Source organism: Condylura cristata, unplaced genomic scaffold (assembly GCF_000260355.1).
Source record: "Condylura cristata isolate star-nosed mole 26May11 unplaced genomic scaffold, ConCri1.0 scaffold00026, whole genome shotgun sequence".
In the NCBI taxonomy this organism is placed as follows: domain Eukaryota; kingdom Metazoa; phylum Chordata; class Mammalia; order Eulipotyphla; family Talpidae; genus Condylura; species Condylura cristata.
The window spans coordinates 6,145,421-6,165,513 of record NW_004567127.1 but is presented as its reverse complement, the minus strand read 5'-3'; the positions used below and the strand labels follow the sequence as shown (position 1 = coordinate 6,165,513).

Here is a 20,093-nt window from a genome sequence, read left to right as displayed (position 1 = left end):
GGCGGCGGCGGCGGCAGGAGCAGAGGCTCCACAGGGCCGGGGACGGTCGGGGCTGCATTCGTCGGCGGCAGCGGCCCGGGATGTTGGCGGCTGCGACGCCGCCGGTGAGGGGGAGCGAGAGGGGGGTCCTGGCTCGGCCGCCCCCGCTTCTCCTGAGACCCCCCACTGCTCGCTCGGCGCTGCCGCTTCACTCCCCGCGGCGAGACCCCCACAAGGGGTTTCTCCTTCCCCTCTTTGTCCAGCTCCTCCTGCGCCGCCACCGCCCGTACTACGCGAACCGCTCCGACCTGCGCAGCCATTTCACCCACAAACACACATTTAAATGGCCCGACCGCCCCCCCGTCCGCGCAGCGCGCAAGCGCCGCCCGCGCACGGCCCGCTGGGTTTTGGAGTCTCTCCCCCGCCCTCCTCCGGCCGGCCGTGCTTCCTCCGGCGCCCAACAGGCCGGAAGGGGCCGTTCCCAGCGCTGCTCCGCTGGCCTGGCCAACCGCGCTCTATTGAAAAGCGCCGCGGGCCGCGCAGGGCCTCCTGGGAACGGTAGTTCCCGCGCCCCGCGCCCGCTCCCGGCAGCCGAGTGCAGGCGCCGAGAGCGAGCGTGCGCCGAGTCACGCTTCGGGCCGCGACGCAACCGCCGCTGGGCGGAGAGTTGCCGCCAACCGCCTTAACGGCTGAAACAATGTTAATGGCTCTCGGAGTCCGCCGGCGCGTTCCCATGATCGTCTTCGCGGCCCCCTTCGTCATTTTCCCTGGCGTAGGTGGTCTCCATAGTTACTTCCCCGTTTCATAGTCTCCCCCTAACCTTTGTGAGGTAAAACCGTCGCCAGCCTTTTGCTGTTGCATTTCATCAGCGATGGAACGAAAAGGAAGGAGCAGGATGCGCTCTGAGGACGAGCTGGGGCTGATGTCGGAGCGGCAGTGATTGGCGGTGGCGTGGAACCTCCCGGCGGTCAGCGCTGTGGGGACCGCGCGGGCGTGGCGGCGCAGGTGCCGGGAGCGGGCCGAGCGCCCAGCTCACCTCCGCCCGCGTCCCTGGTGCCCGAGTGCGTCCCTAGGAACAGGTGCAGGGCGCACAGCCCTGTTCACGTTTTTCGAACAAGACCTTTTTTTTTTTTTTTTTCAGAGCGGAAGTAGGTGGTTTCATAAAATTGAGCAGCGGGTCTCGCAGAGCACACGCCAGGCACCACCCCCCAGAGGTGCTGCTCACAAATCCATTTGCAAGGTGTCATCGACACCCCAGGTCTCACCTAAGCTTCTTTTCATCTGTTTGGACCTCAGGGAGACTTGGAAGTAACTGACACAGTGAAGTACTCGGGTGAGGAAAACATCCATTGAGCCCCGATGGCGTACACTGTACTGCCATGAACAGTGACTTCCATCCAGTAGCCCTGTCACTAAGAATTCCTAGGGAGCAATATGGAAGAGCAAATGCTGTTTATTCCATGTTCCTAAAAATTAAGAGAATTTTGATAGTTAAATGGAACTCGGGAGCCCTTTCTAAAAATACTTGTTACATCAGTTGGAAACCGATTTTAAGGCGGATTCCGTATTCGTATTGATTTTTTTTAAACTACTAGCACCTCTGGTTGTATAGATGGGAGTGTTTAGAGTGGACCTTGGAAAGGAGGAAAATGCTACCAAAAGATATTTTTTGGTTCTCTGTTTGTCTGGAATTGATCCTTGAATAACTTTGGTTGAAACTTAAACAGAAAAAAAAAAAGGAAAAAGAATGCTGTGAACATCTTGTTAGTTGGTGTATCCAAATGGAAAAAAAAAAAGACTGTCATTCTTTGTATATCCTTTTAAATCTAACTTCTTTTCATACCGACTTTGAAGTGGTGGAGGTATATTCTCCACTGAGGCAACAGTCACAGTCAAAAGCAATAATTTTATACTGTAACCACAATACAAGATTTTTAAAAACATTTTTATAGTAAATTCTGATAATTTAGACAGGTAATTAATATCCCATTCTTACAAAACTTTTTAAAGTTTGTATCTATGTAGGACAGTAGAATAAAACCAATTTCCAAAAATGAAAAACCCACTGTAACACGTTTTCATACAATATTCTCTACATAAGTTCAAGTGAGCTTTTATTAACCCAAAGTTAATGTGGTGAAAATGTAAAATTTCTGGCACTTATTTCCATAATGCTTTTCCTTTAAAAAGCTATTACCACACTATCATATCTTCACGTTGATATTTGCCTATAAAGTACTTGTTTTATCTACCAGTTTTCTAGCAATTTTATTTGCAGATGCACTTGCAATCCGTATTCTGAATTGTGTTAAATATTCCAAGTTGTTGGTGGTTTCCTTGGTCCTTTGGGTTTTGAAAAACGATTTGCAAAACCTGGGAACAAAAATAAAATTGAATTTGAAACAGGTTTTTTAAAATAAAAATGAGTATTTGGATTTAGAGCATATCATTATATGGAAATACATGTTTCTTTTTCCTAAAGGCTAAGCAGCATCGTTGATCAATTTAGCAATAGCTTATAAAGGGATTTGGTTATTAAATTAAAACTTAAATAATAATAGAAACTAAAAATAAATCTGTAAAGCAATTGCAAATTTATTATAATTATATTAAGAACCTAGATTATAATAGTCTGATGATTCAGCACATAGTATCCTTTTTTCAGCTATATTAAAATATTATTGACATTAAATATATGAGTTTAAGGTGTACAACATGATAATTTGATACATCTATATATTGTGAAATGATACCACATTAAGGTTAGTTAACACTTCCTTTTCCTTATATAATGACCTCTTTTTTGCATGGTGATTGCATTAAGATCTACCCTCTTAAAAACTCTCAAGTATACACTACAGTGCTGTACCTGTTATACATCAGATCCCCAGGCTTAGTCATGTCATAGCTGGACCCTACATCTACTAGCCATTTCCTCTACCTCAGCCCCTTCTACTAGACCATTCCAGCCATTTTAGATTACACACACGAGAAGACTACACAGTGTTTGTATTACTCTGACTGACCAACTTAACATAATATCTTCAGGTCCACCACATTGTTGTGAAGGGCAGAATTTCCTTTTTGTGGCAAAATAATATCCCATTGTGTTATATATGTGTGAATGGAATGATATATATTACAGATAGCCCTGAAAGAGGGCGAGAGAGGCACCAATGACCCACCCTCCCACTGAAAATCCAGAGAGAACTTTTGACTCCCAAAAAACTATGAGTCGTCTTGTCTGGAAACCTTACTGATAACAGTGGGTTAACACCATTTTGTATGTTATAATTATATACTGTATTCTTAAACCAATGAAAGTAAACGTATTAAAAGCCTAAGAAAGAGAAAATAAATTTATAGTGCTGTACTAGATTTATTTAATCCTAAATTTTTATCATCTGCTTACCAGAATATCTGTAAAAGGCCTGTGCAGTTCACACCCAGGTTGGTCGTTGAAGGCTCATGCGTCTGTGTATGTGTGTGCATGTGCCTGCGCACATGGGTGCACCCACATGTTCCATTCTCCCACAAATGGGCACTTACGTTGTTTCCATGTTTTGGACATTGTAAATATACTGCAATGAACACGGAGTAACATACCTCTTTAGAGATAGTGACTTCATTTTCTTCAGCTATAGAAGCTGGTAGCTTTAATTTTTTGAGGAATCACCATACTGTTTTCCAGAGAGGGTATACCAGTTTATATTCCCACCAACAGCGCACAGGAGACCCCGTTCTTCACAGCCTCCCAGAACACCTATTATCGATTGTCTTTTTTATAATGGTGATTATGTGAGGTAATACCTCATTGTGGTTTTGATTTGCATTTCTCTGGTGATTAGTGTTACTGAGCATTTTTCATGTACCTGTTCACCTGTCTTTTTGGAAAAATGTCCCTTTTAAGTCCTTTATCCATTTTTAATTGGATTCGTATAATAATATCCTCTACCTACATCATTTCGCCTACCTTCCACTCGTAAAAAAAGCAAACCTAGGAAATAACAATTTCAAAAAATAAGCACCATTTACTTTACCAAATCACTGTGTAAAATTCACACTACTTTGCCCATGAAGCCCCATTTCACTAAGGTTTTGTTTGAAAAGCTTAGAAAAAAAAAACACTCAGAAAAATTAAACATCTTATCTCTCAAACACTCCCTTCCCCCCACCCCCATCCTCAAAGAAGGAAGATGAAGAAATTTTATACAACTACTGAAACTATGTCTGGGTACGTTAAAAAATCTTACAGGTTATGACAGTGAGTGATCCTTTATCAAATCAGTAGCTTACTGCTTCCCTTTTTCTTTGATGAAGGTATATTTCAAGATATTCTTACACTTAATAACATTAGGAGCTTAAGTTGATCAATGAATGCTTTGAAATATAAAGGGAGAACAGAGACTGGAAAACTCAAAAGATATTTCTAAATCTTTAATCTCATCCTTTTGTAACCTCATTACAAAAGAGTGTATATTTTATATCTCATAGAACCCACAAAAGTATCACAAGATATTTGTTTAGGTAACCAAAATTAATGCCTGGCACATAGTAACTACTCAAGTGTTTCTTAAGTCTGAACCACAAAAACAATACCAGAACTGGTTGATAGAGAAGAGAGTAAGAAGAGAAGACAGAAACAAAAAATCCATTAAAACTGAATTTATTAATGGTGATGGTAAAGAAAAAATTGGGGGAGGGCCACACAGCTCCATTCACATACATTTTACTGGTTGAAGAAGGGGTGGGGGGGAAGTGGGGAAGAAAGAAGCCAACCTACTGAAATGGAAAAAAATATTTGCAAACTATATATCTGGTAAGGGGGTTAATATCCAAATGATAATAAAGAACTCATACAACTCAATAGCAAAAAAAAAAAAAAAGAAAGAAAAGGGAAAAGATCTGACATTTTTTCAAATACTCTTATATACAAATATTTAATCATGTTGTACACCTAAAACTAATATATATCAATTGCACCTCAATTCCAAGAGTATAGAAGAAAAACTATTTTAGGCTAGTTTCACACAATAGTCAAAATCATCCATTCAGTGCAGATAACTTGATTGTCCCAAATGGACTGAAAATAGAAGAACATAATTTTCATCGCCTATGAGGAAAACCCACTTCAGTCTTTCTCACTGATCAATTTTTAATAGAACGGTAATGATCTATCTTTTTTGCATTTAAGACTCATCAGGAAACACATGAATGTTTATAAGCCACAATTTTTTCTCATTCTAATTTAAATATATTGCCTCCTCTTTTATGAAAGAGTAACAATGAAAAAGTTAAGTGCTATTTTTTCATAGGGAAAAATAGTTAAATATCGGTATATTTGAGAAGAAACAGTATGAATGCCGCTCTAATATTTTACCCTTATATTAAGTATATTATTAAGTATTATATTAAGCCACATACTACTATAAAGTTAGATGAGTCATTCAAACAGTATCACTAGCTGAGAGTAAAGAAGGAAAAAGGCAACATTTACATTCAGGCAAAGTTTAGTGCTTTTCCCATAAGTTATATAATATTCAATATAAATATTGTAGCAAAATTATTTCTTCAGAATAATAACTTTTTTAAAATCATAACATTTTAAACCTCAGAGTTAATGTACTCAAAGTGTTATGGTCCAAGAAATAGACCCAGAAATGATGGTTAAATATTTTGCAAAGGTCAGATAGGAATCATTACCCAGGTATGATACAACATACCAGGAAGAGATTGCTACCTTGTCACAAAAGCTTTCCTTGCTTCTTCAGGAACAGAATTCTGTCCAGGCAGCTGTCTGCCTGGCATGATTATATCTCCCCATTTCCCTTGGAGTTTAGGCAGAGCACATATCTCAGGCTATCTGAGCCAAACTGATGCTGTCCATTTCAGGCCAATGCTTTACACCAGAAGAGGAAGCCATACCCTTCCCTTCCACATTTCCTCTCACCTTCTCAGCACCTGCAGTGTGGATGTAGGAGCAACCTGATTTTGACCATACAGATCAGGATGATACCATCAAAGCAGTGGCTCCTAAGATAAGGTTCAGGAACCCCTAGGGAGCCTCACGCTCTTTCATGGATTCCCCTTTTTGCTATTAACAATTGTTAGTGGTCATAGTCTACATTAACTGCATGCTTCTTTTTTTGTCATATGATAATAATCATATGCACGTTTCTCTGTTGAATTTATTTGCAATAAAAGGCTGCTAGCATATTCATAATATCATTTTATTTTAAATGACCATATTCATTGATAAAAGGCACATACAATTTGAGAGTTCTGCTGACATCGCTTGCATTTTGCTCCAATCGCTCTGAAACTATTTTTGGATGACACTTTCATTCTTTGCTTGGTGGCAAGATGTAAATATCTGTTTGCATCTGCAAAGGTCAGGTGACCCTGATTTTATGATTTCTTGGTATGATCTGTGAAGAATTTCTGAAGATGCCTCCCTGTTTAGATAGGATACTTGTCTCAGTAATTCGGAGAAATATTCAGGAAATCAGAATATTTTAAAATGACAAATTTTCTGACATTGTTTCCACCTCCAAGTATTCTCTGTGATTTCGGCCCTGAGACCAGTACAGAAGCAGTCCCTGCCCAAGAAGGGGGCTAGCCACTGCCATCTGCCTGCTCCCCTCTGTCTGACTACACACTTTTTATGAAGAATTACAGTATAACAACACCACCTTATCTGATATAACCATTTCATATAATAAAGAATAATAGAATGCTTAAAGTAAGGTATAATTGTCCCTTTAAGTTTATAGCTTCTACTTAGGGACAACTGATCAAACAATTCTTTGAAGCTGCCGGACTTTTACTTCAACTTGTAAGGCTGAACAAGTTAGGCAAGAAGAGCAAAACTGCTGCTCTTTTGATCACACCTGTGCATTTTTTTATACCTTTTCTTAGATGCCAACCGGAATAGCATGGCCTTCCAGAATTTCTTCATGGGACTAGTCACCTTTATTTGCTACAGGCCACCATGTCATCTGGTTTACCTACTGCTATTTTCCACATATACTAGGCAGCTCAGTCCTTTGTTCTAAGAGGTTAAGAAGAAGCTGAGGTCATAATTAAAAAGACAAATTGCAAGGAAAAAATATAAATACAATTATAGCTCAGATTTTAAAAGAATGTAAGATCTTCTATGTGCAAGCTTAAATCATGTTTAAAGCTGCAGCTTATGCTGCAACTGAATAAAATAGATGACCGTTGTTAAAGTCTAGAAACAATGCACATACCAAAATTCAGAAAGGAAGTGGAGTTATTTGACTGACCAGACTCCGGAGGCTTGTTTGATGGGGACGAAGTACAAATACCTACAGTCAAAAGAAGAAATGCAAGAGAGAAAATGAAGACAGACTCAAATCTATCCAACCCCATAATTTTCTCCAAATTAATATTCCCAAACATTTTCTACAAAGTAATTATTATTTCCAAATAAATATATCACTATCAAACAAAGATATAGATGCTTACCAATGGGTCAACCCTATAGTCTTTTATTTTTCTCTATTTTTTATTAGTTTATTTTTACATCATTTTGTGCCTTGCTCCATCTCAGTTGTAATCCCCATATACTTCTCACCACCACTTCACCCGTGTGCCATCACCATAGTCCCGTGCAGCTTTCATCCCATTTTTGATCCCATTCCCCCCTCCACCCTGGTAAAATGTCTCTAGTATGTAGCTGTTCATTGTTTTTTGGTTTTCTTTATTATAATTGCTTCTCCCACCTCCCCTCAGCCCTTTATACTCTTGCTATGAATAAAACTATCCTGTATTTTTCTTTTTCTTTCTGACTTATTTGTATTTTTTTTAATGTTGCTTTTCTTTGCAAATTGTATAGGAAAGCTCTGTTATGTGTCATTCAACTTTTGGGGGGGATTCATCTTTTGTCCTTGGATTCCATCTTACTCTATATCTGGCCACTTTTCAGTACACTTTTATATCATTTTTCGAAAGTTCATCCACAGCTTTCATCTATAACTTTTCTTACACTACCCTCTATTCTTGGGACGTCTGTCTTTATTTTCCAACCTACTTCTTTCTCATTATAGATGATTTTAGATAGGTCCAGAATTTCCCCAAAGTGGTGTTAATTTTGCTATTTTAGCTAATTACAGGTATACTTTTAAAGTATACTGTCTCTTCCCAGCACCTTAATGAAGTCATGCATCAGTTTCTGCACCATTGTGAAAGTTATCACAAAACATGCTCTACACTTTGCACATGTGCTGTCTAACAAGTAGAAAAGATAATTTTAAGTTATATGGGTTTTTTTAAGAAATAACATATAATTGTGAAGTTATTATATATTCACCCCCCCCCTTTTTTTTTTTTTGTCTTCAGCACTCTCAGAATGAAGTGAGAGCACTGCATATGTATTTGTACACCTGATACTATGATTCTAGAAACACTTTCCCCTTCCTGGACATACTTGATCATGAAACACTAAAAATACATGGTAACTTTCAACCAAATTCAATAAAAACATAATAATAATTAAACACTTATTATGTGCCATGCACAGAACAGAAACACTAGTAAGATGGGGGTGAAGTGAGAAACTTCAGACAATATTAATCATCCCTATACTGCATAGACGCTGAATTACATACATCATCAGAAAAAAACACCATTGAATCGTATACCGGTATTTGTATTTTACAGTAAGAGATAAAGATTCCGCAAAGGTGTCAAAGGAAGCTCCATTTTGCATATTGACTTGGCATCGATTGTTTGTTGCCTGCTCAGCATTAACTCCTTCCTCTTCTGAAAATTTAAACTTCAATTTCCCTGTAGGAAACCACTTTTCCCCAGTTAGAAAGAGCCTGAACTTTTAGTGGAGCTGATAATGGTCTTAAATCAGGAACTTAATCAACCCCTTAGATCAAACCTTATGACTGGGGCAGATTTTAGCTAGTACATAGCCACGGCTACACAGGTGTTTAGATCTGACCTCATTCCTAACTGGTCAGCGTCCACATGTCATCGTTGTTGACTACTAGCTGGGTAGAATTTTACATTAATCAGCATATTAAATACAATGCCAATAGCTGGTTCAGGCACAGGCGAATGAACCAAGTGAAGAGATCTGGATTCAATCAAAACCAGTCTTGAGACTATTGCTTGAGCAACTAGGAAACACTCATTTTTCCATATAAGCCTGCAACCACATGGTAAATGCGTGCCTGTGCCTGTGAGTGAGGTAATAGAGTCTAACAAAGCCAGAAGATAGGAAATGAGAGATTAGATACTGATCTAACTCTTGGTCACAGACTAAAAATATCTCCCTTTTCTGCTTCAGCCAGCTGAAGTTTGGTTTTCTGTTACTTGCAACTAAAGGATTTTTGAACAATTAGTTTCCCTCCAGAAGTAGGCTTCGAGCTTCATGATAAATAACTTCAACTCTGGTCACTCTTTAATTCATTCTCCATACAGGAGGCAGACTGATCTTTTATAAAACGATCCTGTAACCCCTCTGCCTAAAGCTCTCCAATGACTCCCATTACATTTACAATGAATTGTGAACTACTTAATGTGACCCATAGGGTGTATTTATCTCCTCCCATGCTACTGTCTTTTCTGCCTCACTCCTCTTGATTTACCTACAATGATGTTAGCTCCCTTTGAGTTCCTATAACACACCAAACACATCTCAGGTGTCTCATAAGCTAAGCTGATCAATCTGTGGCTGACTGTTCAAGTCACTAAGTTACTTGCTTTTCATGATTTTTGTTTCTCTTGTTTCATACTGTAATTTCCTTCTGAAATGTTTAATTCTCTTTTAACTAATTTTAGAGTTAAAAAGTAAAGTTTTCAGTTATCCTTTCACCATCACAGGTGAGAAATCAGTTCATGTCAAAGATCAGGTATAATGGCAAGGAAGGCAAAATAGGATAAGTTTATGGAGAGGGAGATAGAGAAAAAAACTCAGAAAATAAGAGTTAATTATAAACATTACTTAGACAGTATGTTAAGGCAAACTTTCTCACTGCTCTTTTCCCCCTCCCAAATCACCAGTGGAACTAAGTGACTGGACTGAACTAAGTGTTTGGGCTAATTTTATGTAAAAAAAAAAAAAAAGGGTGTACCACCATGGTTTATATACTTTACAGCTGTAAATAAGATAATCAGCTTCCCACAGTTTCAGGAGCCTTTGGAGTTTGTTTTCATGACAATATAGTAAAAATAGTAAGCAACAGACTCTTATTGCTAATAATACTTGGTGAAAATGGCAATGTGTCAATACTCTGCTTATTTCATTAAATCAACACATTTGTTTCACAATATGCTTTGCTGTGACTATTTTCAAAGAAAATGCATCTGAGGTTAAACTGCTGGGAATTTTAAATTAACACATTTGTATGACAGAATCTTGGGATGGGTAGAAAGTGCCAAACATCATACTATTATTCTTGCCTTTTAAACAGAAATTATCTCTCCCCTGACTCCCCACAAGACATTAGCAGGTGCAAGACCTGGGGGTGATGGCAGTGAGTCAGAGTATTCAACTGAAACTCTGCTTAGGAATAATATTGTTAGTTTGTTCACAGAGTGGTTACATAAGGAAAATTACATAATTGTCAATGTAGTATTTTAGATACTCTAAACCAGTATAAAGAAGCTTACTCTTTTTCATGTTCCGCAAAATTTTCAAGCTCTACAAAATGAAGAAAAAGAAAAGGTTAGTTTTGTTCCTATGAAATCCCAAATACTTTAAGTAGAAATTTAAATATCAGCCTAAAACATGAATTTCCTTAAAAATAGCCATCAAAATGCACAGTATTTTTTTCCATCTTGCCATTTTCAGTTCCGTGAGAGTCATCACCTGATTTCATCTAGCTATTTTTTCCAGCCTTAAAAGAATATAAAGCGCTCCTAGAAATGTATTTTAAAAATAATAACCCTAAAAGAAGGGGGAAAGTACAGTATTTCTATGGGTTATTTTAAGTTTCTTGTCTGTTTGTTCTTTCTAATATATAAATTTTCCATCTATCTAGAATATGTCCTGGTATAGTTAGGAGTTAAGAAACCTACATTTTTTCTCCCATGTGGTTACCTAGTTGATCCAACAATTATTAAAACATCCATCTTTTGTCCTGATTTGAGATGCCCCCGCCCTGGTTATATACTAAAGTCCCCTTACATATTTGGAGCTATTTCTGGACTTCTCCTTAATACATGTTTCTCTTCATTAGGATGCCACTTTAATTACTGAGGCTTGACAATGCCTACCTTCAAGCCTCCCCCAATTTACTGACTATTCTTGACTTTTTCTTCCCCTCCCCCATTTTAATTAGAAAACACTTTGTTTTGTCCCAGAAGAAGAAAGGTTAGCAGTTTTATTGGGCATGCTTCTTTTTTCAAAGAAAAAGAAAAGGTTAGTTTTGTTCCTATGAAATCCCAAATACTTTAAGTAGAATTTTAAATATCAGTCTTTTTTTTTTTTTATGGTTTCTTTCTATTAATTGTGATTGTTGTGAGATCATCAATTTGAATGAAGATATTTCATCTGTTTTCCCATCTGAAATCTGGGAGTTGGGGTTGAGGGAAGGACACCTTCAAAAGCTTCTGTCATGTCTCCCAAAAGTCTTGTCTTCTTTACCTTGCTCCTTGTGAAGCACTTTGCAGGAGTCTTCGATGTCTGTTGTGAAGACATAGAGTCTTCCACAGAGTTAGGACAACTAGTGGAATAAGTCTCTATGGCTTGAGGCTGCATACCTACACCGGAAAAAAAAAAAAGTTGCGTAGTTCTTAAACCTTCAGATATAGAGCCATCATTTTCACTTTGACTTTTTAATGCATTTTAAATAAATAATTAAATAAGTTTTAGGCCCTCCCTGGTGGTGCAGCGGGTTAAAGCACAGCACTGAGAAGCTAAAGCCACTTCCGCATGAGTTCGATTCCCGCCTGCCCCGAGGTGACCACATGGGTGGCAGACCTCTCCTGACCCACCCGCTGCTCCCCTCAGCAATGTATTTCGTCGATCTGCCTGTTCTGCTTCCCGCTCTGTCTCTGGTGAAGCCTCTCACCACCCCTGAGCCTCTGGCCTATACCCCAGTTCTGTATGTACAAATAAATAAATCTTTTAAAAAATAAGTTTTAAATGTCATTTTGATATTATTTAATCATTTTGTTCCTTTTCTATTCAGATTCGTTTGTTGACCAGTTATCAGTCTCATATTTTTATAAGACTGATATTTCAGTCTTATTTATATTTTAGTAAGAAAATAATCTATATTTCATTTTACAACAAAAATACTATCACTTACAATCTTCATCAGCAAGAAAGAAGGACTCTGCAGTTCTTTCTGGGAGTGGAGGTGGTGAGGGAGAAGAACGCTCTTCATGGAGATCTGTGATAAAATGTATCCAAGAAAGAACAAAAATTCAGTTAAAATTCATGTCAGGATCCCTTTTTGGTTTTGAGTGACTTTCCAAATTTGTAAATAATTAATCCATACAACCAAATAAAAAATTATCTGAAAGATGACTGATGCCTCAAGAAATTTATTCTTCTAGATCTTTAGCCAATAGGTCTATGTTTCACCAGACACTGTAATATGTAATGAACCATTTGATACACAGACACTTAGGGCTAAATATCATCTAAATGAGGCCCCCTCCCTGGTGGTACAACGGGTTAAAGCATAGCACTAAGAAGCTACTGCAGCCACTGCAGCACAAGTTTGATCCCCGGCCAGGGAGGTGACCCACATGGCGCGGCAGACCTCTCCTGTCTCCTCACTGTTCCCCTCAGCGCTGGACTTCATCAATTGGCCTGTTCTGCTCCCCGCTCTGTCTCTGGTGAACCTTCTCACCACCCCTGCACCTCTGGTCTGTACCCCAGTTCTGTATGCATAAATGAATAAATCTTTTAAAAAATAAATAAATATCATCTAAATGAAGGAAAAATGTTTACCTGGTTTGGGACTCTGGAGTTTTACACTCTGAAAAATAAAAAGAGAACATGACAAAAGACTCTGCATAGAAATGCGCACTGCAGATCTTATACCTGTTGAATAGTTACAAGTGCTGACTTTCCTCTTCCTAAGTAATAAGTGTGCTCAGGTACAAAAAGGCATCCTTAATCCTGAGTGAGTTTTACATGTCACAGTAATGAGTTCTACATGGAGGCTTTGTTAGCTTCTTTCCTTTCTACTCAGAATATTTTCCTGAAAATTTAATGGGAATTAAGTTGCTGAATTTGAAGTAACTTGATGGCCTTGGGAAAGGAGTGATTGTTCTTTGCTCTGGGAGTTAAGATAAAAGTCATGACATACATAGATGCATATATATCGTTATCAATAATATTAACAATTAGACTGACAAATTAAAAGTGTAATTACAGAAGTAAAGCATATCTGCCTACAACTATTTCCATTATAGCCACTTTTAAATATTTACTTAACTATTTTTTAGATCTCTGACATCTTCAAATAGTTGGTTGGAATATATACAAATACAAAACACATAGTTGAAAGTGTAGATGTTTCTTCCCAAGTAGACAACACTATCCCCAAAAGTTTTATCTTAAGTAAAAAGGGTACCTGTCATTCAAATAATACTTTCTGTCATAGCTTACCACAGCTAATTTGATACAGCCTATCAAATTATTAACAAGAACAAGTTACCTACTTAAGAAACATTTTTTTGGTCTTAATTGTCTTTTAAAGTCAACTCAAATATCTCCTCTTACACTAAGTCTTCCTGGATTACTTTTCAACTTCCAATTATTTCCAGGGAATCTCTCAGCTTCTGGGTCTCTTGTCTTCCACACGGCATTAATCAAATTTGCCTTGCTCTGACAAATATTGACAGAAATATAGACATCACGTCCTGTAACTCACTGCTAGACTCTAAGTTTCTTAGGACAACAGGTACTTCTTATATATATTTTTATCTCCCATATTCTCTAGCACATTGTTTTATGAGTAGGATTTGCTTAATATTTACTGAGTAGTAGGGGTTAAAAAGACAAGGAGAGGGCCCGTCCTGGTGGTGCAATGGGTTAAAGCACAGCACTATGACACTAGAAGCACTTCACAAGTTCCATCCCTGGCCAGGGAGGTGACCCACATGTCATGGCAGACCTCTCCTGACCGGCCCACTGCTCCCCTCAGTAGTGTGCTTTGCTGATCTGCCTGTCCTGCTCCCCACTCTGTCTCTGGTGAAGCCTCTCACCATCCCTGCACCTCTAGCCTGTACCCCAGTTTTGTATGCATAAATAATCTTTAAAAAAAAATACAAGAAGAAGGACTATAGTCTGTTGAATCCAAATAAGTAGAATCAGGAATGAAGTTATATCTGACCTTGCTTGGTCTAAGTCTTACAGAGTCATCAGGTTTCTCTGACTCAGATTCTAGGGATGTTCCAATCTTCATAGCAGAAGTTAAGGATTTGGGGACATTTGGAGAGAATTCTCCTGGAAGAAAATAAACGTTGTTCAATTTTTAGCAGGGTTTTAATTCTTTTAGAAAGCAAAGATTACTCATTAATAGCAGACAGGGTGTTGAAGGATCTGAGAAGACATCCAGTCAATCCACTTTATGACACTCACTGAATTGTACTCACCAGCTTCGTCTGCCACAATAAAAGATTCAGGTGTCCGTTCAGGAAGTGGAGGGGGGATTTCATCTTCTATCTTTGCAGAAGGTGCTATCAAAAATGCCAGAAATATAATCACAATTTTAATTGGAAAACTCCAAGAAAAATTCTAACATTCCAATATTGAGGTAAGTGCCTACACTATTGTAATTGGTATCTTTCAATCAAGTATAAAAGCAAAATGTATTCGCCATCTTAAATAGCAAATCCAGAAGTTCTTTGCTTTATCTAAAAATATTCTACTTCCTTTAAAGGTTCAAAGTATTTTGATTGAGGGCCTTCCTAGTGGTGCAAGGAGTTGTCTCAGCACTATGAAGCTATCACCAGTGAAGCTACCACTGCAGCATGAGTTCCACCCCCTGCCTGGGAGAGGAGCCACAGGGTGCACCCCTGCTCTCCTCAGCAGTGTATTTCAATCAATCTGCCTGTTTTTCTCCCCACTCTGTCTCTGTTGAATCCTTTCACCCCCTGAACCTCTGGCCGACACCCCATTCTTATGTGCACAAATAAATAAAAATAAATCTTCAAAGTATTTTGATTGAATCACTAAATATCAGTTAAATAACATAGAACACTACATTAATTTAGGAAGTCTTAGATTGTTTTCTACAAATTTCCCTGTTTTACCAAGATGGTGCATCTTAAGCACTTTGAAATGCCAAACATCCAGTTACAGGCTAAGTAAAGTCAAAGATTTTAGTGTCTTTTCTTCAGTCTATTAATGAAGAATAGGGAATGTCTTTTCTTTCTCCACACCAATGGGATAACAGGGTTTTCCATACTTCTTAGAAATAGTATTCTGAATTTTTGTAAAACTTTAAAAATGCTGTTCTAAGAATTCGCCACTGGGTGGCGCAGGTGTCAGTGTTGCTATAATTCCTGCAACTACAGATCTGGGTTTTTTTAATAATGTTGATGGAGAAGTCCAATATATTGTGGGGTTTGTAGAAAAAAATAAAATTCCTTTAAATTGAAAAACAAGATAAAAGTATATAAAATATAATAAGTAAAGAAATAACTTCCAAGGGCCAGACAAAGTATTTTTGTAACAAATTTACTTATCTGTGTAGATATTAAGAGCAAAAGTTTTCTCTAGTTCCTATCCAGTTAGAACTTTTTAAATTAATTTCTGAAGATATACCTAAGAATTAAACTTGCTCTATATTTTAGTGCCTCTTCTTCCACGTCATGCTGTTAAAATCTTTTCTAACAGCAGAATTGCTCCTTTCAAACCACTAAATAAAACAATCGACAGAAGATGCCAAAATCTAGAAGGGTGTCAAGATGGTTAAAATCCCACAGAGAACACTAAACACAAATTCTTGTCTACTGAGTTACTACCAAAGGACAGGAGGAAACCAGATCTTTCTCTTCCAACTCCCACAGGAAGAGAATTCAGTTCTGAGCAATCTGGTCAACTCATTATGGCCATACGATTGTTCAAGAAAAATTTTTTTTTTTTTCAAGAAAAATTTTTGAGTGACCATGGGGTGCTGCTAATAAAATCTTTCCTGTATGTTAGCAAACTGTGGACTTTGGATATGAATTTCTAAGACTAAGAATGCCTGTAGCAAAGATGCAGTACCAGGCCTGGCTCCCTTCAATCCTGCCTGGTAGCATGAAACACAACATGCTTGTTGTTGCTATTTTCAGCATAACCTAGGATTAAAACATGCTTGGAATTTAGGACGTGGAGAGAGAAGCAGAGAAAGACAGGGGAAGGCTGAGAGGAAACCCAAATCTTAAACAGAAGCAAGTTGAAACCTAAAGTGCCATACACACATATTTAAAAGTAACTTACCTACTGCTTCTGTCTCTTGGTTCAGTGCTGGGAGGGATGTGTTTGAAGGATTCAGGGCTAACGCATCCCCGGAATGACAATAAGAAAAGAGCGTAGAGGATAATGGCAATGAAAAACTAGGCAAGACAGTTGCATCTTGCTTTTCAGGAAAGTCCAGAGACATCTTTGAACCGGTACTAGTTGGAGACGATGAAAAATAAGGATCCTCTACTAAAGACGTATCAAAATATAAATTGAAATCACTGGAGACACGCTGCCTTGTGCTAGATGGATGAAATATTTGCTGCGGAGTGTCATAAGACAGGGGGTAGTTCACTTCCGCTGAAGAAACGTGCGTCCCTCTCTGAGAATCCTCAAGAAAGGAATGACGTGGCCGAGATTCCAAATCAGAAAAATTTCCTCTGATGTCCAACTCCCTGGTGTCTCTCTGCTGTATCAATTCAAAGGGAGTTGATTTGGTCCGTGTTATTGGCCTCTTTGGATTAAAATATCTTTCTGTTGCAGATACAGATTTAGAATTAGGACAGGCTTCAAAGAAAATGGAGCTCAAGTCCAAACTGTTGCGCTTCTGAAGAGGCTCTCCAGCTATCGGGAATGTCTCCGTCTCCCAGTTAATGGTTGGTTTGTTACAACTACAATTTAGCTCCAAAAAGTCCAGAGAACTACTCTGCTTAGCAGGGTGCAAAGCGAATCCTTGCTTTTCGTTTGTTTCAAAAGGCCAAAGGTCAAAGGTAGAAGTTGCTGCATTTTTCCTTTCTGGGCTCTGTTGGTTCATCATTTTTGCTTCTTTTGTACTGTTAAAATAAAAGAAAAGCGTGCTGATACCATTCCCAGAGGCCTCTTCCCGGTTTTCTCTTGATCATCACAAGGAATTATGAGTTGGTCTCCCAAATGTTTGCACTCACCTTTCTGGTAAATTAAGAGAATAAGAGTCTTCTAGAGTAGGAGTTTGCTGAGGAGCTGAATACTTTGCTTGAATCTTCAAGAGAAAAAAGTAGGTATTATTTTTTAGTGAAGTCTTGGCAACACAACATTTTAGCATTCACAAGGCTGCGAAATTACTTTTCAGAAAACGACGATTTTCAAATAATTCTTGAAAAAATTAGGTGACTTTCCAAGACATTGAATCCAGTAAGAACTTGTTCACATACTTAGATCAAAAGTATCAGATTAAAAAACTGTTAGTGTTAGAGAAACAGAAAGGATTTCTTGTGGCATCTTTTCAAGTGTGGCCATTTTTAAATGTTTTTGAGGGGCAACCTTCCAAAATTTCACCTTAACATTTAAAGTTAATAGGTGTTTATTAGGTTGTCATACTTATTTCATCTTATTCTACTTTTTCCCTCTTGACTGTGCCCTGTAACAGGCCAAACTCATTTCCAATTTAAGGCCTTTGCACTTACTATTATTTTTGACTGCAATATTCTTACTCCAGATTTTGCATGTTTGGCTCTTTCTAAAGAATTTATCTCTGCTTAAATGTCACCTGCATAAGGAAAATTTCCCTGACCATTCAAGCTGAAATTATTCTCTTACATTGAGAGTGCTTAGCCACTTGCAACCGTCATTTTATTCATAGTCTCATTATGAAATTTCTTACTATGTCTCATGGTATCTAAGATGCCATAAGTTGTAAACTATATTCTGACCCCAGAGGTGTTTAAATGTAAGAAAAGAAGTGATCAGCAGGGCCCTCCCTAGTGGCACAAGGAGTAAATGTGCAGCACAAAGAAGTTATTAGTAGCCACTGCGGCACAAGTTCTATCCCCAGCCAGGGAGGTGACCCACATGGCGCAGCAGACCTCTCCTGTCTCCTCACTGCTCCCCTCAGCAGTGTACTTCATCAGTCAGTCTGTTCTGCTCCCCACTCTGTCTCTGGGGAATCTTCTCACCACCACCCCTTCTGCACTTCTGGCCTGTACCCCAGTTCTTGTATGCATAAATAAATACATCTTAAAAAAATTATCCTTTCTAAAAAATAAAAACTAATCAGCAAGTGTAAGATCCCACTGATTATGCAAAAATACAGGTTAAATTCTAACAATAATATCTTTTAAAATGTGACTATATGTGGAAATAATCTGCACAGATGAAATTGGTGAAGGTAAAATCATAGTGGGTTAGACTGGGCCCTCGTAAGATGATTCGTGTTCTTCTAAGAAAACAGAGATAAAGAGACAAAGAGAAAATAAAGCTTTATATCATTCTTCTGTTGTTGTGTGGAGAGTTCCATGAACACTGATTTGATCTAATGGGTTTATACCATGTTGAATTCTTCTGTTCTTGCTGATTATCTAGTTCTATCATTGGTGAGGGGGGCATTGCAGTTTAAATATAACAATGCTTTTCTTTCAATGTCTCCTTTCAGTTCTATCAGTTTTGCTTCACACACTTTACAGTTACGTTTGGTTCATATACTCTTCAGATTCTATGTCTTACAGGAGTGATAGACTGATTCTTTCATCATAATGCAATGTCCATCCTTATTGGTGATAATTTTCTTTGCTCTGAAGTCTACTCTACCTGATATTAATATTGCTACTCCTATTTTCCTTTTATTCATTCCTACATGATTTTTTTCTCAATCCTTTACTTTAAACCGACCTATATATATATATATATATATGAAGTATTTTCCCTATAGATAGCACATAGTTGGACAGATTGCTAATCAGTCTGTTCACTGGTATATTTATACTATTTACACGTAATGTAATGCTGTTAGGGTTTAAATATACCACTGTTTTTTCTGTTTTCTGTGTAACTGATTTCTTTTGCTGCCTCTTCCTTTTTCCTTCATTTTCTAGAGTCTCATTTTGACATCTATAGTTCTTTTGAATATATATTTTTAGGTAATCTTTTAGTGGTGGTGCTAGTAATCACAGACATCAGAATCTAGCTATAGATGTTGCATTTTACTAGTTCAAGTACAGAAAACTTACCTCTCTTAATTTAAAAAAAAAAAAGGAAGAAAGAAAAGGAACTTCACCTCTCTTTTTATCCCAATCCTCCCCTGCTTATAGCTGCCTTGAAATATTTCCTCTAATATATTTACAACCACATGAAACACTGTTCTAGTTTTGTTCCAATAATCAAATTAGAAAACTCAAGAAGAGAAAGAAAACCTATTATACTTCCTTCATTCAGCATTTCCTCCCTGATTAGAAAACTTACTTTGTCGTTTTTTAGAGTAGGTCTGCTGGCAACAAATTCCTTTAGTTTTTCTTCATCTGAGAGCGTCTTGATTTCCCCTTCATTTCTGAAGGATATTTTCATGGGTGTATAACTCTGGGCTAGGAGTTCTTTTCTTTCAGCATTTGAAAAATATCGTGTGACTTTCTTCTGGCAGATTCATTAGAGTTGACAGTAACTAGAGAATTGCTTAGTTTGTTCCTTTTTAGCCTCTAAAATTTTTTGGCTTTGTTTTCTCCCCTAAATTTTTTCATTCAACTGATAGGAGTTACAATCAAGGTCATGCCTTATATATTTTGTATTCCTAATTCTATGGACACAGTAGAGACTTAATGAATATTTTCAGATTAATAATCAAAAATGTGATATTAAAAATTAATGTGAATGTTACATACACCCTTGAGGGTAAATCCGTTATTTTTTTCTTCTTAAGGTTTGTTCAGAAACTAGTACTTTGTGGCTCCACAGTAAGTCCTTAACTTGCTTTTTTTTTTTTTAA

General features: G+C 38.0%; 1 protein-coding gene across 4 annotated transcripts in view; it reads right to left on the bottom strand.

The window, feature by feature from the left end:
- Positions 1 to 1,973: 1,973 nt before the first annotated feature.
- Positions 1,974 to 20,093, bottom strand: part of PTPN22 (protein tyrosine phosphatase, non-receptor type 22 (lymphoid)) — a 46,315-nt gene continuing 28,195 nt past the window's right edge. The window contains exons 13-23 of one of the 4 annotated variants that reach the window (XR_001145805.1): positions 17,308 to 17,381; positions 16,403 to 17,196; positions 14,569 to 14,652; positions 14,307 to 14,419; positions 12,917 to 12,944; positions 12,267 to 12,350; positions 11,600 to 11,715; positions 10,624 to 10,654; positions 7,230 to 7,307; positions 6,250 to 6,434; positions 2,268 to 2,352 (exon numbers count right to left, since the gene is read on the bottom strand). Coding sequence is in view for 2 of the 4 variants with exons in the window: in XM_012729975.1 (XP_012585429.1) it covers positions 2,288 to 2,352; positions 7,230 to 7,307; positions 10,624 to 10,654; positions 11,600 to 11,715; positions 12,267 to 12,350; positions 12,917 to 12,944; positions 14,307 to 14,419; positions 14,569 to 14,652; positions 16,403 to 17,196; positions 17,308 to 17,381 (1,467 nt within the window). In the remaining 2 variants the exon portion in view is untranslated. Of the gene's footprint in view, positions 2,353 to 6,249; positions 6,435 to 7,229; positions 7,308 to 10,623; positions 10,655 to 11,599; positions 11,716 to 12,266; positions 12,351 to 12,916; positions 12,945 to 14,306; positions 14,420 to 14,568; positions 14,653 to 16,402; positions 17,197 to 17,307; positions 17,382 to 20,093 lie in introns of all 4 variants that reach the window. The other 3 variants (XM_012729975.1, XR_001145806.1, XM_012729976.1) reach the window with 3 other exon arrangements.